This window comes from Arachis stenosperma, chromosome 9 (assembly GCF_014773155.1).
Source record: "Arachis stenosperma cultivar V10309 chromosome 9, arast.V10309.gnm1.PFL2, whole genome shotgun sequence".
Taxonomy (NCBI): domain Eukaryota; kingdom Viridiplantae; phylum Streptophyta; class Magnoliopsida; order Fabales; family Fabaceae; genus Arachis; species Arachis stenosperma.
In genome coordinates this window covers 12,342,262-12,366,348 of record NC_080385.1, presented here as the reverse complement: position 1 = coordinate 12,366,348, position 24,087 = coordinate 12,342,262, and the positions used below count along the sequence as shown (strand labels likewise).

At 31.6% G+C, this 24,087-nt stretch overlaps 1 protein-coding gene and 1 pseudogene across 1 annotated transcript; one reads left to right on the top strand and one right to left on the bottom strand.

The window, feature by feature from the left end:
- Positions 1–7,763: 7,763 nt before the first annotated feature.
- LOC130948364 (leucine-rich repeat extensin-like protein 4) lies at positions 7,764–10,989 on the top strand. The gene has a single exon (XM_057877083.1). The coding sequence runs from the start codon at positions 8,053–8,055 to the stop codon at positions 10,273–10,275; it is 2,223 nt and encodes a 740-aa protein (XP_057733066.1). The 5' UTR covers positions 7,764–8,052; the 3' UTR covers positions 10,276–10,989.
- Positions 10,990–18,720: 7,731 nt separating this feature from the next.
- Positions 18,721–23,879, bottom strand: LOC130948449 (uncharacterized; annotated as a pseudogene).
- Positions 23,880–24,087: the final 208 nt, after the last annotated feature.

The window sequence follows — 24,087 nt, the reverse complement described above, 5'->3', positions numbered from 1 at the left end:
CTAGCCATGTTGGGTATTTGACCTCTCTGATAAAGCCGGCTTCCAGGAGCGCCTGTACTTGCTCTTCTACTATGGAGGCCCTCTCTGGGCTGAGTTTGCGCCTTCTTTGCTGTACAGGTCGGGACCCTGTGTAAACCGAGAGCCTGTGAGACATGAGCTCGGGATCAATCCCGGGCATGTCGGAAGCCTTCCAGGCGAAGAGGTCGGAATTATCTCTTAGGAGTTCACCCAACCTTTGTTTCAGGGCTTCCCCTAGGTTGGCTCCTATGTAAGGAATTTCATGCAGAGTGAGGAGTTGATACCACTGCTCTGAGTCGATTAAGGGTAGTCCTGCCAATTAAGGCATTATAGGCTGACCCTTCATCGATGACTGAATCTATGCTCAGAGTCCTCGATTTTTCCCTTTCCGAAAGTTGTGTGAAGGGGTAAAAATCCCAGTGGTTTTATTGGCGTATCCCCTAACCCGTATAGGGTGTCGGGGTAAGCTCTCAACTTTTTTCATCTAACCCTAGTTTGCCGAAGGCGGGCTTGAAAGGATGTCCGCGAGCTTCCCTGGTCTACTAGGGTTCTGTGGAGATGGGCGTTAGCTAGGATCATGGTTATTACCACGGGATCATCATGCCCGGGGATTATTCCTTGCCCATCTTCTTTGGTGAATGAGATAGTGGGGAGGTCGGGCGTCTCATCCCCGACCTGATAGACTCTTTTGAGATGTCTTTTGCGAGAAGATTTGTGATTCCACCTCCCGCAAAACCTCCTGAGATCATGTGAATGTGTCTCTCAGGGGTCTGTGGTGGAGGATCTTTCCTGTCCATATCATCTCGCTTCCTCTTTCCATGGGTGTCCGACCTCTCCATGAGATATCTGTTAAGCCGACCTTCTAGCCAGCTTTTCTATCACATTTTTGAGGTCGTAACAGTCGTTGGTGGAGTGACCATATATTTTATGGTACTCGCAATACTCGCTGCGACTTCCCTTTTTTATTTTTAATGGGTCTTAGGGGCGGCAGTCTTTCATGTTGCAAATTTCTCTGTATACGTCCACTATAGAAGTCCTTAGAGGAGTATTGATACTTTCTGGGCCTTTCGAGACCGGGTTCTTCCTTCTTCCTGACTTCCCTTTCCCTCTCCCTGGAGGAGGAAGTAGGTCCAGGTTGCGAACTCGGGTCTCTCAGTTTGGCATTCTCTTCCATGTTGATGTACTTCTCGGCCCTTTCTTGTACATCACTTAGAGAAACGGGGTGTCTTTTTGATATGGACTGTGAGAAGGGACTTTCTCTAAGTCTTTTGACTAACCCCATTATTACTGCCTCCGTGGGCAGGTCTTGGATTTCTAAACATGCCTTATTGAACCTTTCCATATAGGCTCGTAAAGACTCTCCGACCTCCTGTTTTACTCCCAGGAGGCTTGGTGCATGTTTTACTTTATCTTTTTGGATTGAGAACCTCATCAGGAATTTCCTTGAGAGGTCTTCAAAACTAGTGATGGATCTTGGGGGGAGGCTATCGAACCACTTCATCGCTGCTTTTGATAGAGTGGTCGGGAAAGCCTTGCATCTCGTAGCGTCGGAGGCATCAGCTAGATACATCCGACTTTTGAAGTTGCTAAGATGATGCTTTGGATCCGTATCCCATCATGAGGTCCATATCAGGGCTTTGAAGTTCCTTGGAACTTTTGCCCTCATTATGTCCTCGCTGAACGGATCTTCTCCGCCCGGGAGTTGATCTTCTCCTTCATCGCGGGAGTTCTTGAGGGAGGATTCTAGCTGCAAGAGTTTTCTTTCTAACTCTTTTCGCCGTTCCATCTCTTCTTTAAGGTACCTTTCGGTTTCCTTTTGCCTCTCCCGCTCTTGTTCCAATTGCTCCAGGCGGCTATGGACTAGTCCCATCAATTCAGTTACGTGGGATGGTCCACCCTTTTCTGATTCACGTCCATCTGAGGAGTTTACCTTTGGATTCTTCATTCCAGAGGTACCCTCTCTGTGTTGGTCGTTATCTTGTTGTTGGGCCATGTCTTCGTTGTCGTTACCTATGTCCAGATTCTCTTGTTCAGAATCTGTTTCCACATGGCCTTCTTCGTGGGATCTATCCGCCATCGTTGAATGATCTCTCGGGTCCCCGGCAACGGCGCCAATGTTACGGTGGGTAACCGGAGATTAGTCCAAGAGATGGCGTTTGGCGGCCCAAGTGAGTGATGGAGGAGGACTCCAGGTAGGTCCGCAACTCGGGAGGCTCCGTCCGACTTGTGCTCGCGTGTGAATGGGGGGTGGTACCTGCAAAGACACTCCGATGCCTAAGTTAGCAAGGGTGTAAGCAGGTCTTAGAGAGTATTGGACTTAGAGATACCTGAGGGGATGTCAGTGTATTTATAGAGGTGAGCCAATAACCACCGTTGGTGTAGTGCCGTATCTTTAGGGTGATAACCGTCCCCATTATCTTGGGGAGGTTAAGATATGGCTTTATGAGGTGGTTAGAGAGATTTTAGGGGCGGTTACTCATTTGAATGAGTATTTATCTGCCAGCTAATCTCACATCCGACCTCTTCATACCAAGTCGTGGTTGACACCGACTTCTTATGTGAAAGTCAGTATTTTGTAAGGCTTATCCTATTGGATTAGGCCTTTCGGTTGGACCTGGGCCCTTATCATTGGGCCAGGGTATGAACAACCATATTAAATCGAATGTAATAAGTTTGATTTATACTCAATGGTGGCTAGTGGTAAATTAAATTAGGTTGGTTCAATTTAGTATGTAGTGACATATATATAAATACAGTTGAATTAATTCGATTTACCATGATGCTAAGGTATATAAATATGAACTGAACATGAATTTCTCATCATAATGTGACTCACAATGGCTACTGATGATAGCTTTTTAGTTCTGATGCACTATAGAAGGTTGATTAAGAAAAAAACACGATCTGAAATAAAATTTAATGATAAAGATCTGTTGAGTATTTTCCTCAAACCTTCAAAGAGTTTTAGAATATAATAATCCAAAAACTGCAGCTACATGGTGTGAAACGGATGATCAAGTTATTTTATAGCATTCCGATTTCCGATTTGCATGATGGTGTATTGGTGTGAAGTACGATTCATTCGTCATAAATAGTGACAAAGATCTGCAAATTTGTTCCATTATCGTCGTCAGTTTTTCGAAGTGAGGATCACTAAACTACTGCCAAGCTTGTAGATGTGGTATGTAGTTTAGGAGTTTCTAACCAAAATCCTCAATCTTCAGCAATGTAAGCCTGCTCTAACTCAATGTCTCATGGTGCCTCATCATATGTGCCCGTAATTGTACTTGAGGCAATTTTAGTTACATCTTGGTCCTTCGGAGCCTTCGGTGAGCTTGCAAATACGATGGCAGGTACTCCTGTTCTGGTCCTAGTTTCCAGAAAGGGTGAAATATCGGATAGTGTCGAATTAACCAAAATTAAATTCATTCCAACGGAATATAGTTAATCTAATATTTAGAAGGAAAAATCTAACCCTATGGTATATAATTAAATTTATAGTGCCTCATTAATCTAACATTTAATAATTCAATTTTTTAAATAAATTAAACCATACTAAATTTTTACTAATTTTTTACTGCCTAATTAATCCAACACTTGAAATCTAAATTAAATTAAATTAAACGCTAACAAAATTTCTAACATCATAAAACTTCTCACAATAAAACTTACAAATTCTATGTCAAAAAACCTATTATCATTACTCGTCAATATACTTAGTTACCCTTCATCTAACACTTCATCTAACATGTATTTATGATTTTAATGTTCTATTACACTATTATCCCTAAATTAATACTCTAACTATTATTTGAACTTTAAAGATTTTAATAATTTTTTATTTCTTAAAAAAATAAAAAAATTATTTACTAACCTCTTCATGCACGCTACCAACAATATAGGCAACTCCATCTAACCGATAGATTCGATTTGGGTTGTCTTTTATTTCCGCAATTTTAATCTTCTAGTATAGATAAATGTTTTACTTTGGTTTCGTTTTGGGTGAATTTGGGATGGTGAAATGTAATTTAAAAGAAGTAAATTCAAATTTTATATATAGAATTTATATGCGTCGATTTACATTGGAACACCATTATTCATAATTCGAATTTACTTCATTCAAATTATTATTGGTGTAATTCGACTTTATTCAATACGGTTTATATCATGGACTAAATCGAAACAAGTTTATTGAATTATTATGAATGGACTAATACTATAGATATTTTGCATTTCATTCCTTACTAAATTGAAGTTACTTATTTCAATTTATATAAAATTCTACTAATTTGATACATATTAATTCGATTTAATATTATAATATATAATTCGAATTCAGTGAATTCAATTTACATAAAAATATGTATGAAAATATCTATGTAACAAACTTTTTTTTAGTAATTTATGTAATATTAAATTGTCTTTAGTTTATATAAATATTTTATTTATAATATTATAGAAAAAGATTAAATTCATCTTTAACTCATAAAAAATGAACTCTAATTAATAAACATATTCAAACATCAAAAGTTTATTGACTGTATTAAAATATTAAGTTAAATTCTCAGCGTACTCGTTTCTATTATTTTCAACCTGTAAAAATATTCTCCTTTAATTAAATCTTAATCACCACCTTCTCTAATCCTCGACAAATCCACGTCCTTCTCTGTTTTCATTATGTGAGGAGCCAATGATGTCGCCACATTATCACATTATCTCTATTTTTACCCGTTTAAATCCCAATAAATTTGTTATCTTACTATCTTTGTCTTCCTCTACATATAAATTTATGTTCAATCTAAATATTTTTGTTTCTATTGTTGTTATTGTTATTAAATCCGCTTCTAAATTTATTGTTGGTGGTGGTGGATTGACGGTGTGGTTTAATATGACAATTCAAGTAAAGCAATGGTTAAAAATATAAAGGATAGTAGTAGCAGTAGTTGAAATTTGTGGCGGTATGAATTATGAGTTAGGATGTGATGGTAAGACATGATAGATGATGATGGTGCTGATATTGACCACGATGATAAAAATTTATAAATTTAAATTTTTTTTTAATTAAGCCAATTAAAATTTAATATTTAAATATTTTAGTGAGACAAATTTATTTGGAAATTTAATTTGAATATGGAAGTGAAGAAAGTGTTGGACTCCTGTATGGAGAAGAGGGGTGCTTTACCTTGTTGTGGGATCAGATGAAGCAGAACTCGGACCCTGCGAGTTGTGTCTCTTAAGATGTAAAAAAAAAATTACGCAGATCAAAGAAAACGGAGGGTCCGAATTCCACTTTTCAGATTTCAAATTCCATCAGCTACAAATCAGACCATGCGATTTGTGAAGCCAAATTTCATTACCAAAGAACTCGCATGGTCCGAGTTGTGTACTCTGAGTTTTTTCAATTTTTTAACACAAATCGGACCCTCCGATTTGTGTACTCTGAATTGTTTTCAACTTTTTAAACACAAATCGGAGAGTCCGATTTGTGTACTCCCATATTTTTATAAAACACCAAAAATTACCATGTTAAAGTGTATCACTCATGTTACTTCCATGTCAAAATTTTTTAGCCAATTTATTTTGTATAGTTATAATATTAATTTTTATTTTGTAATAAATAATTTTATTTATTTTTTTAATATTTGTAGATAGAAATGAATTGTTTTTTCAAATTTAAAATTCATTTATTTTTTTTGAAAATGAATCTTTTTAATTTTTATTTTATTTGAAAGAATAACGTATAATTTTTTTACTGTAGATTTTGTAAATAAATTTAAAAAACATAAAAAATATTAAAAAAAATTACAGTTTACGGTCTCAATTGAAAAAAAAAAAAGATTTATTCACACTTTCTTTCTATCAAAGACGATTGTGCAATAAATCACTGACCTAAGTTCCCCGCTTTTCCCTTTTTCCCAAAAAGAATTAATAAATCCGAAATAACGCGTAATCAATGGGCCAACAAAAATATTAAACTAAAATGAACTGAGTCTAGGGCAACCGGCCGAACTGGTATCTAGGGTCAACTCGCCGGAATTCGGCACCACCGACTCTCTATTATAAAATTCCACAATGATGCTAACAACTTCCTAATGTTATTATTATTATTTCCCTCTGAAACATTTTACTTATTCTAATAAGTTTAAGCGTTATAAAACTTGTTGGTTACACCTACTGCAAATAATTTGGGCTTTGAAAAATAAGCATATATTATGGAAACAATCATTAGTTAAGGCATTATCAATTAATGCGTATGTATATTGATAAAATGTTTATTGAATTTAATATTGAAAATAGTTTCATTAAGAATTTCACAAAAAAAAAAAACAACTCATGGTCACAAACAGCTTTTTTTTTTTTTAATATGATTATTAAATGGATGTAATACTTAAAAATCATAGTAATATTGTGTTATATACAAATATGATTATTTGATGTGAAATTATACAAAGTTAGTTGTTTGCTATCCGGATAAATATGAAGAGCAAAGAGCAACCACAAAAATAAAATTGAAATTGAATAAAGACAAAAAAAGTCGAGTAGTAGAATGAAAGAATGTGTTTGTATTTAGAAATTGAAACTACAATTAAGAACAACAAGTGATGAAGTGAGAGTTTATTTAAAAGTTAGAACTACAACTAAGAAGAACAAACAATGAAATGAGAGCTTGGAAAAAGAAAGGGGGTAACTGTTACACTATTACCAAGTATGAATAGAAAAGTTCAGAAACTAATAGGATAGTGATAGCACCGTGAAAATGAATGAGCAATTTAGTTTAGGGCCGAAGCACTATTTGCTAAAATTCAAAAGAAGGAAACTCGAGAATAGCAATTGTGGCATTGAATCGACATTAATGACCATAAAGTGAAAGAGCCATGGAGCTAAGGGGTTGAGGGGCGACGAAGATGATACCGGAGCAGTGGTCGGTATTGGTGCGCTCAAGAACGAGCTAACCAGAGTGTCACATCTTGAAGCTCTTGTCGCCAAAAAATTTTAATCCAATAAATTAAGAATTAATTGTCTGCAAATTGAAACTTCATTTAATAATTTATTATTGTTACATGTATAAAACAAAATTTAAACATGTAACATTTATTTAAACAAATTAATAAACTATAATTAAATCAACCCAATTTAATTTTGTTTTAATTAATTTATATCAATGTATTATAAAAAAAAAAAATAGCCCACAGACAGCTCTCTAATCCGCGTCTCCTTTCACTTTATTTCAAACTTCCTTAAGGAGTGACAACTAAACGGAATTGTGTTCCAAATAGGATAAGAAAGTCTCGGAGATACCTGTAATTCATCCTTAATTAAATAAAATAAAGGAAGCTCCTCAAAAAACAAAAGGGAAAGAACAAAATATTTTACCAAAACTAATAAAGGCACACGTAAACAATAGTTATTAAACAACAATACTACATCTTCAATAAATATTATGATTTTGAATCAATATTTGACCCATAACAATTTGCATTATATTTATTAAAAATAATTTTAAATTTGTGTTAATGAATTACTGATTAAAATTACTAAAATCTGATCATTCTAAGACTTTTTGGTTATTAAATAATTAAATTATGAACATCTGTAAATTGAAAATTTGAGAAAATTGACCAAAGGAAGGAATTAGAAGAAGAAGAAGAAGAAACAATTCAGAAAATTGAAAAAAAAAAAAAAGAAAAGAGAGAGAATCTGGGTGGGCTTTGAGCTGTGATATAGCTGTCCTTTTGATGAATTATTTCATACCACACCACACACCCCATTCTTCTCTCTCTCCTCTCACTCATATACTCACACAGAGATCCAAAATTCCTAGAAACCAAAAAAAAAAAAGAAGAGAGAGAGAACTCATTTTTCTCTTTGCCTCTCTCAACCCACCACCACCACCACCAACATAATCCTCCATAGCTGCATTATCTCCGGATCTCAAAGGTCGAAACTTTTTCAAAACCCCACTTGAAAAACTAAAGCAAAGAAAAAAGGAGGAAAGACTAAAGAAGGAAGCAGCATTCAGATGCCTCATGTGAGATGAGGAAGAAAGAAGCCATAACCATTCACCATTTCCACCTCATTGCCTTGTTTCTGGGCTCACTCACACTCACCCTCTCTTCCTCCGCCGCCGCAACAAGCACCACAAAGCACGAGTTCAATGGAGCACTCACGGAGGCAGAAACCATGTACATCAAGCAGAGGCAGCTTCTCTACTACAGAGACGAGTACGGAGACAGAGGAGAAGATGTTACAGTGGACCCTACCTTGGTCTTTGAGAACAACCGCATCAGAAACGCATACATAGCCTTACAAGCATGGAAGCAAGCTATTCTCTCTGATCCTCTGAATCTCACCGCTAATTGGGTAGGTCCTAATGTCTGCGACTACACTGGAGTCTTCTGTGCACCTGCACCTGATGACAACAGGACCCGCACCGTTGCCGGCATTGACCTCAACCATGGCGACATTGCTGGTTACCTGCCTGAGGAGCTTGGCTTGCTCACAGATCTTGCTCTCTTCCACATTAACACAAACAGGTTCTGTGGCACACTTCCCCACAAGTTCGACCGTCTCAAGATCCTCTTTGAGTTAGATCTCAGCAACAACCGGTTTGCCGGTAAGTTCCCGGCGGTAGTTCTGCGATTGCCCAAGCTTAAATTTCTAGATCTGAGGTTCAACGAATTTGAAGGCACAGTGCCTTCACAGCTCTTTGATAAAGATCTGGATGCCATTTTCATAAATCATAATCGTTTTGTCTTCGATTTGCCGGATAATTTCGGTAATTCGCCTGTGTCGGTAATAGTTTTGGCGAACAACAAGTTCCACGGCTGTGTGCCTTCAAGCATCGGGAACATGTCAAGGCTGAACGAGATTATTCTGATGAATAACGGTTTCCGTTCTTGTTTTCCGGCAGAAGTAGGGTTGTTGAAGAATCTAACTGTGTTTGATGTGAGCTTTAATCAGCTGGTGGGGCCTTTGCCAGACGCAATTGGTGGAGCGGTGAGCTTGGAGCAACTTAATGTGGCACACAACTTGCTCTCTGGTGTAATTCCGGCCAGTATTTGTTCTCTGCCAAATTTGGAGAACTTTACATATTCTTATAATTTCTTCATGGGTGAGCCACCAACGTGTTTGGCTCTGCCGGCTTTTGATGATAGGAAGAACTGCTTGCCTGCTAGGCCACTGCAGCGCTCTGCCGCCCAATGCAGGGCCACGCCTTCAGTGAATTGCGGCTCTTTCAGGTGTAAGCCTTTTGTTCCGTCAATTCCTTCTCCGCCTCTTGCTCTTCCTCCTCCGGTATTATCGCCTCCACCTCCCCCGCCGTCACCACCTCCACCAGTGTATTCTCCACCGCCCCCATCGCCGCCTCCACCAGTGTACTCTCCACCTCCGCCACCACCGTCTCCCCCGCCTCCTCCGCCGCCACCTCCTCCACCAGTTTACTCTCCACCGCCCCCGCCACCCTCACCACCTCCACCGTCCCCTCCACCGCCTTCACCGCCTCCACCTGTGTATTCTCCACCTCCACCGCCGCCTTCACCGCCGCCACCTTCCCCGCCTCCTCCGTCACCCCCACCACCTTCGCCATCTCCGCCACCGCCGTCTCCTCCACCACCCTCACCTCCACCTCCGTCGCCGCCGCCACCAGTAGTGTACCCGCCTCCACCCTCACCACCACCTCCTTCACCACCGCCAATTTACTGTGTACGACCACCGCCGCCTCCTCCTCCATCTCCGCCACCACCCTCACCACCACCACCGCCAGTGTACTCTCCACCCCCACCTGTTTACTACTATAACTCCCCACCACCACCTCATTCGCCACCGCCACCACATTCACCACCACCTCCACCACCTCACCACTCACCTCCGCCCCCACCTCATTCACCACCACCACCCATTTACCCTTACCTCTCACCACCGCCACCACCTCCTGTCCACTCACCTCCACCAGTCTATTCACCACCACCACCATCACCGCCCCCACCATGTATAGAGCCACCACCACCTCCTCCACTATGTATAGAACCACCCCCACCACCTCCTCCGCCTCCCCCTTCGCCACCACCATGCGAAGAGCATCCACCACCACAACCATCACCACACCCTGCACCTTACCATCCACCACCATCGCCACAGCCTGCACCTTACCATCCACCGCCATCACCATCACCGCCACCAGCACCTGTATATGAAGGGCCCTTGCCACCTGTTATCGGAGTCTCGTATGCATCACCACCACCACCACCTTATTATTGATTCTTTTGAGAACTTCCTCCTCTAACCCCACTTTCTCCCTCTACTCTCTCTCTACCAAACACCATAAAAAAAGTTCACATTTTTACTACTGGGGTGGATGATGTTAATTTTCTTCTGTACCAAAATTATTGTTATTATTATGCGATTCTCGTCGCTTTTGGGGCTTCAATAATAAACCAAACAGAAGACATGGGTTTGTTGTTTTTTCTTTTAAATATTTTTATGTCGTTTATGGGTCCATAGATAAACATAGAACAAGAAGAAGAATTCGAAGGAGGATGAAGAAGAAGAAGAGGTTACGGTGGAATTGAGGTAAGAGGAGAAAGTCTCTCCCATATTGATCTGAAATTGTTATGGATATTCTGAGTTGTCAAAAAAATAATAAGAAAAAAAACACAAGAGAGTAAGTAGGTTGCAGTGAAAGAAAGAAAGGAAAAAAAAATGTATGTATAGGGATGGATCATGGATGAATTCGGAGATCATAATTCTCGGCTTCAATGGCAGTGGTTACTTGTTGATGCTACTGCCCTTGTTTCTGGAGTTTATTGTCATTGTCATTGTCTCTTTCATATCATACTCTTTTTTTTTTTAATTTTATTTTTTCTTGATTTTTTTTCTTTGTTTCTTTTGATTTGCAATTTATAGTATAATTTATGAACATTTCATCACCTTGTATTGATTTTCAGAATTGAGCCTTAATTTCTTTCTCTTATATGTATATGTCTTAGCTTACTATACTATTTCCACAATAAATCTGCATCCATATTCATCTGAGGTTTCAGTCATTAAAGTTTTCTTAATGTATGTGATGAAGAACTGATGATAACTTTTAATATGGAAATTTAATTCCTACTGTACATACTATTTTTGTGCCAATGTGATATAGTAACTATATTTCTTGCAATATTTCGTTACATTTTTTTTTAATCTTATCGATGACATTCTAATTCTCTTACGTGCAATGGTGCATAATTGAAACATAATCGTTGATAGGGGGAGAGGAAATTAGTAAGATAATTGCTGAATTGAATGTTGTCATAATTAAACTATAGTTTAGATTTAGGCCTGCAATTATGATGATTATTGTTGTTAGGGTTTGGCTATCATATCTTTTAATTAATTATTTTTAAGTCGTGTCTTTAATGCATATATAAGTGAAACTTTTATTATGACACTAATAATATAAATAACTTATTTTAACTAATTTTTTTTTTGTTACCACACATTTCTTAATAAAAGTCTATGCTTTGAAAATGATCCCTCAATCAAAGGGTTTAGGGTAGCAGCAGTGTGAACAACACTGTTCAAAATTCCTGTTAATGGGGATGGTGGGGCCACAAAATAGGCCATCCCAAGAACCATTCATTCTCTATTTATTTAATTTTTTCATTTGATTAATGATATGATACTACACTTTAACCATGTGCATGCCTTTATCTTAGCATTTGGGATTTGAATTCAAAAATCTTTTTTGCTTAATGCACACTCTTACTTACTTTTCTCCCCCACTGTTGAGTTCATCAAATTCTCAATTAAGATTACATAATGGTATATATAATTTCAACTTTAATGTGGCCACCGACTCCAAAGTCTTCTCACGCGAGACCAAGACTTGTTTGTTTCTTTTGTTGCTTTGGTTTCTCACTCGGTTTGCCTTTTTTGCCTTTTGCTTTTTACTGCTTGTATTACCCCTTTCAAGTTTCAACCACTTCTTTTACTCGGGTTTTGGTCACTCAAACCAGACCCACACATAGAAGAACGGTTGGGTGACATGAAAATAAATCTGAAAAGGAAACAAAACTAACAATAATATGCCTGCGATTTCCTATTATAAGGCCGACATTCTCAATAATCAAATTTCTAAAGTGAAAAATATTTCATTCTAAGAGCTACTTTAAAAATTCAATTAGGTCTATTTAATTTTAATTTATTAGTACGATCTAGATGATCAGTCTTAAGAAATTTATTAAAAATTTCACATTTTTTAGAGATAAAATTGCTAAATAATTTATAAGTGTGAGATATTCTTTAATAAGTTAATTTTTAGGGCTTACTTAGATTTACTCCATCTAAATTTTAATATCTACACATCATCATGACCTCTTTTTTAATTTACTAGAGGTAAATTATTTTTTTGCTTGTCAGCAAATGACCGATTTTTAGGCTCGTTAGAGTTTATGTTTCTATTGGTTTAAAGTTTAAACATGTTCACATAATAACATATCGCCCTTAAATAATCTAAGTAAATAGTTAGAGTAACTTAACAATACGTTAATTACAACACACGCAGTGGTTTTAAACCGCCGCGAATAAATTTCCGTAAAAAATTGCGGCGGTTGATAGTTGTCACAAACACTCGTAGGAAATCACTTTTGGATGATATAGTAACGGTTCTAAACCACCGCAAAATTATTTGCCGCAATATTTATGATTTGCGGCGGTTATGCCAGCAGTTGCTAGAAATTGCCTCAAAATGTGATTCCCGCGTCTTTATGCGTTGCGGTTCATATTTCGCTGACAATCTGTTTAGCAGCGATTTAAAACCACCACAATTCGACAATTAAACCGCCGCTAATCTGCGCGTGTCCTATAGTGGTTTAAATGAAAGTTAGACACATTTGTTTTGGTTAAATTAATAAACACAACAATACTTTATATACATATATATATAGATCATTCTAGTATGCTTATTTTATAGTGATTATAGTGATTATAATATTTTAAAAAATGCTGCTAAAATTAAAATAACACTTTTTAAAAAGTGTTATTAAAATATAAAAAAAGTGTGATTTTAATTTTAATAATATTTATATAATCGCAGCCATCATCGTAGCATAATCATATTAAAATCCAGTTATATATATATATATATATATATATATATATATATATATATATATATATATTTATTTATTTACATTTTGTAAATTATATTAACAACTTTCTCATAAACATTACATATATAGATTCTATAAGGAGATTATGTATAATATTACTTAAGATGATGATATCGCTACTCTTATTTTTTAAAATATCCCTCTAGATATAATTTATTTATTGTATGTTTATATGAATTCGAAAAAAAATTATCAAAATAAAAATATCAATATTCATTTCTTATTAGTCTATTAGCTAATGTCGAAGTAATAATTTCAATACAATTTATTTTATCAAAGTTCAATGGCTTGATAACTTTTTTTTTTTTAAATCAGGGCAACCTCTAGCCCTAGTAATTAAATTAAGTGTACTATTTCAAAAGGGACATACATTTACCAAGAGGCATTTGGTTCCTTATCTTGTGGAATATAAATAGCAATGGAGTTCTCATTTTTAATGACAACTTCTACAAAGGAAGTTTCGTCTTCTTTAGTTACATTGTCCGTGGTTTATCTTTTCCTTTATTATTCATTCTTTTTTGTTAGATGAGAGACACGAGTTGATTAGAAATATATAGTTATCCCTCTTTCGTACTAGGGACAAGGGTAAGTGGCAAAGAATAAATTTTATTTGCACTATCATAAAGATGAGCATTTGTTGCTACTATTTATTCTTTAACATGCACTTAAATTCTTAATTAAGGGAGAAGATTTTCAATTAAGTATACTATATTTCACTATGCACTTTTCTTTATTATGCACTTTTCTTTTATTGAGAAGAAATAATATTGGGAAGAAAGGAAGTGGTAAATTAATTAACGGAAATAATGTTAGAAAGATTAAAAAAAAAATCAAAATTTACCTTATTTAATATTAATTAATTATTGTAATAATTAATAAATATTAAATAAGATAAATTTCGGACTGTTTTTGACTAATTCTTTTTTGTTACTAAATTTTTTTAATTAATTAAATTCATTTAATTCTTTAAGATTGTTTTTTATGGCTCTAATTTTGTATAAAAAGAATATCTCTTTAAAATTTTTAAGACTACTAGGAAGCAACTTTGAACCTTAGGTCACTTTCTCAAAAATGGAATGGAAACCATTGGGATGACATGAAACGTTCCTGATTTAGATTTTCTCAAATTTTTTTTATTTAAGGGGATAAATTGTGGTTTTTACTATATCTTTTATAGGTGGAACAAAAAAAAAATTTAAAAGATTAGAAATTATATTTCATTCTGTTAATTAAAAACAAAAATTGAGAGAACGAATTCATTATTCTCAAAAAATTTCCATATCACATGGTGGGTTTGGCCTTTTAAAATTAAAATTTTTATTTAATATATAGAGTCTTAACACATCATTAATTAATCTTACTTTAATGATTCCTTTTAACTCACAATACTAATTATTTCGCAATTTACTAATTATATAGTATTTAAAATGATATAATTTTAATAATTTAATTTCTTTTAAAACAAATGTCTGTTTTGTTTCTAGATATTAAAAATAAAGGCAGAGAGGTTCCACTTGTCCTTTGTAGAAAAAGAAGAAGGGATAGTGACGTAAATGGAAGGGGCCCTCCATATGTAATATTCACATGGGCTTGTAGAGGCTTTTCACATCCAAATTGAAATGAAAATATTAATTGTTAGAGGTTGGTTGACTTCTTCTATTACATAACTATCATTTAATTACCCTTCTACGACAGCCTGTGATTAGGTCAAGCATATTTAATACCCCCCTTCATATCCACCTCAATCTCACTTTAAAACAACAAAACATGTCTATTTTTCAACCAACTACAATCTATGCTAACAAAAATATTCCACAAAAAATAAAAATTTAACTATTTTATTTTATATTTTTAATTATTATTTATTTTATGGTATTTAATTTTCTCTGATATAATTAAATAATATTAAATTTTGCTAATCAATATAAACAGCATTGGTTCAACAATTCTTATTAGGTATAGCACAAAGAATGATGTGGCTACAAAATGAACTTAGCCCTTTAAATAAAAGGAAAAAGGAAAACAAAAGAAAAACTTCCTTCATCTGTTTATTGAACTTATTATAAGTTAATGATTATCTTAATTCTTAAGAATGTTTTTAAAATAATAAATATGTACAATATTTCAAAGTTTATCTTGTAAATTTTAAACAGCTTATTACTTAAGCATTTTAAATCCATTATTATTAAATGCCTAATAAAAACCGCACAAGGAATTATATATATCTATCAAAGACTTTTGTTAAGGAGTGTTAAAGATTTTGAAAGTAATAAATTTATAGTTTTCTTAATATATTAAGAACTTCAATAAAACAAAATTAATAAAAATTTATCAATTAAAATATTATGGAGTGCACTTAGTAAATAAATTAACTAACTATTGGATTTAGATTTACCACAACATATCATGATATTAAATCTTTCACAAATAAATTAGATTTAGTTAGTTATAACCTAACGTTTGGTTTGGTAAATTTTTTTGAAAATGAGTTTGTATTTTTTAAAAATACAAATATATATCTCGTTGTATTTGGTAAATTAAAAGTTTCCGTGTTTATATTTGTAGCTTTTAAAAGTTAGACGTGTTTTTGAAAATAGCTAATTTTTTTTAAATTGACTTGTATTTATCAAAATTAAAAAATTTAATATAATTTTATATAATAATAAATTTTTAAAATTATCCTTATTAATTATTAGTACCAAAAAAGATAATTATCCTTTATTTTATATATGTCTATTATAATTTTTTTATTTTTAAAAGTTATTTTACTAAACACAATAATAATACTTGTATTTATTAAAAATTATTTTTAATTTAATTTTACCAAATACAAGTACTGTAACTTTTAAAAAATTGACTTTCCAAAAATAAAAATTTTACCAAATCATGCCTAATACCAATAAATTATAACAATAAACGACCATTTTCCTAATAATATCCATCCAAATTATGAATAATGGTAAGCAAAGAAAAGAAGATTAATCTCCTCAATTAAAGTATGTAGGTAAAATTCATTAATAGATATGCATATACACACCTAATTATAACAGTGAATTTTGATGGATCCAAAAAATGAATGTAATGGCAATGGTGGCAATGCTGACAGAGTGACAAAGACACACACATATATACACATTATTATCAGTTATATTAGGGTAAGGAGCTGCGGATTATTTGAGTAACCAATTTATTTTTACAGTTTCTATTTTCTGCTTGTTCAATAATTGAAAACACTAGTAACTACTCACACCTAATGAATAATGGAATATAAGTGTCTGTATAGAATTAAGAAACTTAGATAGATAGATGAATTAGAAGAGGAAGTAGAAAATGACAATTATTTATGTTAGTTAATTAGTAGTTACTTTGTGTGATGTAGAAAATTATGCCGCAATTAATGGATCCACGAGAAAGTCACAACACTCACAATTGAGTTATACCCAGTAGTAATAGTACCTATTTACTTTCCTTTGCTTCTCGATCTTTTCTCTTAAATATTAACACTGAATTCGATTCCTAATTTTTTTTTCAAAAATATATTATGTAACTATTAAAAATAACGACCAAATTAATTATAATATGTTTATTTATTTTACAATTTTTAATATGTATTATTTATGTATATGTAATATAGTTGTTTTTTTTTTAATTTTCCCCGATAGACAACCTAGCTAATTTTTAATCAAAATAAAATTTAAGCTGGTTTTTTACTGAGAAAAATGTGAAAGAGATTAGTCTTTGTCTCTTTGAGATAAGATATTAAAAAAAACTGACATGTTTTACTTTTTATGGTTAAATTACAAATTCTAATTTATTTTAATCAGTAATTGTTGGATTGTTAATCGAAAAATGTTAAAAAATAAAATAATTAATTGTTTATTTATTCTTCAACATTGAAAGTTTACATATATTTAACACTATTAATTACCCAAATTGTAAAAATTTTCAAAGCTCAATAAATAATTTTAAAGATATTTACGAATTGCCTACTAAAAAATATTTTAGGAGATACTAAGAAGGACTGAAACTCAATTTTTTTTCTTTTTTGTGAATGATTTTTCAAAATATTTGTTATTTGAAAATCTTATTAGCAAATAAATTGAAAGGGATGTTTAGGAAAAGGAAAATGTGTATTAAGAAAAAGAAAATTGGAAAATGATGTTAAGAAGCAATGTGTGTTTAGACTTTGATGTAGCATACATAAGAATAAGACTGGTACAAATTAAATTCCATCCATAACTCTTTCAATCTCTATTAGTTGCCAATCATGAGAATGTTTGTTTGCTCGTGCTTTGCGTATTTGATTTATAAATATAAACTCTTTTCCATATATGAATTGACAAGCTCCTATCATCCAATTATCTATTGTTTTGAAAATGCTATTTATGGAACTATGAATTGAACAAAGATTAAATAATAGAATGATATTTGAATTTAAGCAATTTCAGTTTTAGAATTTTCCTTTGTCCAACTCATCTAAAGAAATTGATGATTATTAGATGCCAGTTCATACTACGTTGATTTTTATTTTATATTTTTATGTTTTTTTTTTGTTTTTCCATATAGAATTCTAGTAGTCATCTCCAATTATTATAATTTGATTTATTTATTTTTTCTACCAATAATTGTCCTTTTCATCAGCTGACTATTATTAATCCTCTCTTTAAAATTGTAATCTGACTACCACTTCATTTAATGTGTCTTAGTCATTTTATATTATCAAATAAAATTGAAATATATATATATATATATATATAAGAAGCCGCGTAATATGGTTGCAAATGAGTGGCATTAATTTAATATACAAAGGATAAAATTAATTAATCTTTATTATATACTCGTAGTTATACTCAAAAAGGTATATACACTTTACCCTTTGTCATAATAACAAGTTTAATCACCCATACCATACACGTGATAAGATTGAAATTATAATTTTAAGTTGTTACGTTAAATTTCATTTTAATTATAATAATTTAATTAATAAAAAATAACTTGTATGCGTTGTTTTTCTTTTCTTAATATAGTATTAATTGTATTAACTATAAAATAGTTATTTAATCTACTTTTTTCAATAAATCAGGCATATATACTCAATATGACCATAAATAATCTAGTAATACTTAAATTTACCAATAAAGTTTTATATGTTAGTTTACTATGAAGTAAGAAAATATCAAAATCAACTCAAAATGAAGAACAAATTAATATAGAATTCTAATGCAGAAAGTTTTGTAATAAACAATAAATAATTTAAACCTACTGAATAACAATTCAATGCTATCCTTTGATACCTGCAAAATATATACATTAAACAACACTGTATCAATATTTGTATATAAAATTATATGATTAACGTAATTATAAAATTGTTTGTCAAGAGAATAAAATTATACGAATTTTTATGATAATTTTAATATTCTCAAACTATTAATGTACAATAAGAATTCATCTATTAGTTCCTAGAATTTCTAAATTTTTTTAAGTGATAGTAATAAATTTTAATAAATAAATAGATTTAGTAAGACATTTTGTTATTACCTTTTTATTATAGGCTCTCAAAAACTTCTCTATATACCACATTCATCGTGCAGTTATCTTCCAAGTGTCCATGATCTTGCAACAGTACTCGCAGACCATCTTTACTCGTTACCCTTGATAACGCAACATACAATTGATCATGGGTAAAAACTGGCTTTGGAAGGTAAATTCCAACTTTCGATAGAGTTTGTCCCTGGGACTTATTTATTGTCATTGCAAATGACATGATAATTGGGAATTGTCTTCTTTGAAACCTGACCGGAAATGTTTCATTATTTGGAATTAGATTCAGTCTTGGGATAAGAACAATACTTCCAGCTTTGTTACCAGTTAAAGTCTTGCATTCTATCACATGATTTCCCATTCTTCTAACTTTGCATCCTCGTTCCATTGCACAAACCATTAGTTTGGTCTATATTCCGCAGCAACATAACAGGAGGGCCAACCTTCAGAACCAACTTGTGTGGTGGTAGACCTGAACAATTTATTCTATTTAGAATCTCCGGCGAGAAAGCATCTAACTCAAATTCCATATTTCCCTCTTCAGAACACACAGAGTCTGAACTTAAGTAGACTCTTTTTTGTCCATGTAACCCTGCAGTCATCTTGTTGTTGACATCAGTGACACAATCCAAAATTGGTGCAAGAATTGCTCTATTCTTGAAATAATTTTCAACGGATAAATTGGATAACATATCTAGATACACGAAATCAATGAGGTCATCCAAAGCTGTCTCAGAGTTCTTAATCAAAATGTCAGATGGTATATAAACGATCGATTCACCATCTGTTGTATCACCAGCCAAACCATCACCAATTTTGAGTAGCCATTATGCAAAATTTTCGAGTTCTTGTATGTTGTTGTTTTCACCTAGTGACAATCTCATGTTTTTTATAAGCTTCAAAACCTTACAGTTATGCCACAAATATGAAGAATTAATAGAAGACTGAATTATATCTTTCCTTGAGCCTCTGGGAATCACAGGTAAAATTTGTCTAAAATCTCCTCCGAGAACAACAACTTTACCTCCAAATGGCAAATGAGCATTATACGAATCTGAGCACCTTAAGATGTCTCTGAGGCATTTGTCTAAAGCTTCATAACAATACTTACTTATCATTGGAGCTTCATCCCATATGATTAATTTGGCCTTGGATATTAACCTTGTAAGAGGACTTCCCTGTTTAATGCTACACAAAGAATCCTCATTTATGGCCAAAGGAATTTTAAACCTTGAATGTGCAGTTCTTCCATTAGGCAACAAAAGTGCAGCAATCCCACTCGAAGCAACATTTAAAAATATACCTTCTTTAGACCTAATTGAGCATGATATAGTTGACCATAAGAATATTTTTTCACAACCACCTTGACCGTATAAGAAGAAAAGTCCACCCATATTACCGCTAACAGCACCAATTATTTGATCGTACGCAAATTTCTGCTCATTAGTTAGCCTTTCTAAATACCTACCTAGTTCATTCGCAAGAGTATTAACGTCAAAGTTCAACTCTTCCATTATAATTCTGTCTTTTAAGCTGGACACCAAATTTTCTGAAGGATATGGCATTTCACAATATTCTTTCAATGACCTGCCATTTGACTGGAGCAAATCCTCAATTTTTGCAAGTGCAATATCTTTTATTTGGACTTCTGACATGATCAAATTTATATTTTTTCAATTTAAAATAACACAATTACTTAAAAAATTATTAATTAATCTCTAGTAGAAAATGTTTGAAATGCATTGTTGAATAATAAATAACACTCCTTGTTTTTGGTTTAAAAAATGCTTCATTAGTAACATGTCCTTTTAAAAAATATTATTGTGATTAACATGAATATCAAAATCATTATAATATAAAAAAAAGACACACAAACAACCGATGCAAATGCAAGTATTGGAAATATGTGGATTTAGTTACGGTTTCTTAGATTAAGTAGATATAGTTTACAGCAATGAATCAAAATTTGTATTAAGAAGAGGAAGTAAAGCAAGTACGAAATTAATATATATATAATCCAATTGTTAAGTAATGTTTTGTTATATTTCCTAAATATTATCAGAGAAAGAGAAAAAGTTAAAGTGAACACCAATAAACAATTTGCTATATGTATGATAATTTTACTCCCAAAAAAGGTATTCTGTTAAAGAAAATAACTCTAAAAATTTCTTATCCAATATTTTTGTTATAATTATATGATAAATTGAATTCTAACAGGGGAAAAAATTATAATAGACTATAGTTACCTTCCATTTGTAGTAATCTTCTTCGTTCATATAGTACGTCATCGGAGAGAAAATTTCAAGTCTTTTGCCAAATAAAATCTGGCCTACTCATGTTATTTGATGTTAATAAAACAACAAAAAGTCTCCTTAAAAAATTGCAGAGTGCCATGTTCCTGCTTCAGAGATTGCATCAATAAATTCTCTGTCATCCTGCAACAGTTCTAGAGCATAGCATGCATCTTTGAAGGAGTCATAAACGACATTATCAACTGTTCTTAAATCACTGAAACTCGTGCATTCCTTTTGAATGTTCAAAAGTAACCTTAGACAGTAATCTTCCTTATTTATTGGTGGTATATATGAGATATCCTTCCTATGACATAGCCTTGCTTTCTATGAGTCCACATATAAATAGAAATTATTTAATTTTAATTTCAATTTCATATAACAAAACAGTGGTTTTCAAAAATTATGGAATCTTTTTTTGATATATGTATTATGCCATACGTATAAATTATACGGGTTATTATATAAATTCATATATATGCATAACAAACCAGTTTAATATTATATATTTTTTACATTAATTATATGTCAATATTTTGAAAAAAGAGATAAAAGAAGAGATATATAAATATGTATAATATTATTGCTATATATGAAGCAGTTTTATATTGCTTTAATTATAGAGACTTACTATAATTATATAAAATTTAATTTGAGAAAATAATTTCCCTTGCCATAAATAACATACTAAAACGGTTAGTATATTATCTTCTTTATGGTTAATTGAATTTATCAATGATTTTCCCGTGTAAATCGTTATTACCCAGTTTTTAATAATTACTTAATATACAAAATTTGAAATTGGAAATTGTTATTACTAATTCAATTAACTGGTTAATTGAGTAATAATTGTCAAATTATTAAGGTGCAAAATCATTGATTTACTCAATAGATTTCTATATATTATTTATATTTCAAGTAACAATTTGAAATTATATTATTTACCCAGTTAATAACACTATTATTAAAATTATTTTTTGCATTGATTTTTAAATCAATTATTAAATAATTATTTTTGTTAAGATAATTGTTTATAAATTATTTCAAATTATATTTTGTTAAGATATAATTATTTAGATTATTACTCATGACACGGGTATAATTTCATTTTATACCAATTAATCAATTATAATTATATGACACGGGTGTAATTTTAATTTTATCTACGGATTATTTCCCGTAATAATATACAACATATTATTTACCGTGATAATTTGATTTGATTGATTTTTATGATATAATTATAAATATCGCAATTATTATAATTAACATATTTTATCATAATTAAATATTGATTTGATATAATTATAATGAAAATACTTTCCCAAAATAATATAATCTACTATTATTCATGAGCTAATTATTTGGCAATAAACCTTAATATGATTTTTTACATCTTCGCTATGGGAAATAACTACTTAGATATACCAAATAATATGTAACATATTACTACCTGTATAAGCTAAGGCACAAAGACAGGATTTAATTAAGGTGATTGAAACTTTCATATCAAACAGAATATGACCTCAATCGAATAAAAAAGGTACCCGATTTTGCATTAATTAGCTAGTCAAAGAAATAACATATTCATTCATTATTCATGTTTCATTATATTTTTTAAATAATATATAAAAAACATATATCCTGTGTATAAAAATGTGACTATTAGTAATTTTATTAATAAACCTTTTTTTAACTATTACTAATTTCAATTTTAATAGAAAATCTGAGGAAATAATTTCGCTTGCCATAAATAATATACTAAAACTGTTAGTATATTATCTTCTATATGGTTAGTTGAATTTATCAATGATTTTCCTGTGTAAATCGTTATTACCCAGTTTTTAATAACTACTTAATATAGAAAATTTGAAATTGAAAATTGTTATTACTAATTCAATTAACTGGTTAATTGAGTAAAAATTGTTAAATTATTAAGGTGCAAAATCATTGATTTACTCAATAAATTTCCATATATTATTTATATTTCAAGTAATAATTTGAAATTATATTATTTACCCAGTTAATAATACTATTATTAATAATTATTTTTTGCATTAATTTTTAAATCAATTATTAAATAATTATTTTTGTTAAGATAATTGTTTATAAATTATTTCAAATTATATTTTGTTAAGATATAATTATTTAGATTATTACTCATGGCACGGGTATAATTTCATTTTATACCAATTAATCAATTATAATTATATGACATGGGTGTAATTTTAATTTTATCCACCGATTATTGACAAATAAATTTTATTCCAATTATAAATAAAATCTGTTTTTATCGGCAAATAAATTGTCTTTAGGTCATCGATTTAATATATGTGTAGGTTCATTTTTTTGTCAAATATAATGAAAATACAAATAAAGAAATAAAGGATAAAAATAAACTTAATAATATCTGACACTACTTCATTTTATTAAATTATTTAAAAATAGCACATCCACAAAAAATAATCGTAATATATAAATTAAGGCAATAATTTAAAATTCTATAATTATAATTTAATCAAATACTAATAGTAAAACTAAATTACCTAAACAATATTGAACCTATTTTATTAGTCCTTAGTCACGTATAGTATAGAATCATTCTTGAATCAAAAATAATCTTAATAATATCTTTGAACGCTTACATCCATGTAGTTGGAACCCGAATCAGTGAAGACAACTCGATGAGGTATTTCATGGATGTGATGCATTGTAAATGATTGTGGCAAAAGACAATAGAACTAGAACATTAGACGATAAGAATAACTTAGAGTAACAACAAATAAAAAATTATAAAAAGAATAATATAATAGAATGAGTATATGAAAAATATTATAAAAAATTATAAATTGTACCTTAAAATGATCAACTTCAATAAAAACGAAGAATACATTCTTATTCTATGAAGTAGTAAAAAAACACTAAATATAAAATTATGAAGTGATTCTCAAATTTAGATTCATGTACCACAGAAAAACACTATATATAGACTTTAGTAAAACAAAAATAAATATGTAAATTACCTATTATTAAGGTAATTTGTTAATAATGCATTAAATATTGATTTGATACAATTATAA

Excerpts from the sequence above, each read along its gene's own strand:
- LOC130948364 (XM_057877083.1), top strand. The coding sequence starts at position 8,053 with ATGAGGAAGAAAGAAGCCATAACCATTCACCATTTCCACCTCATTGCC.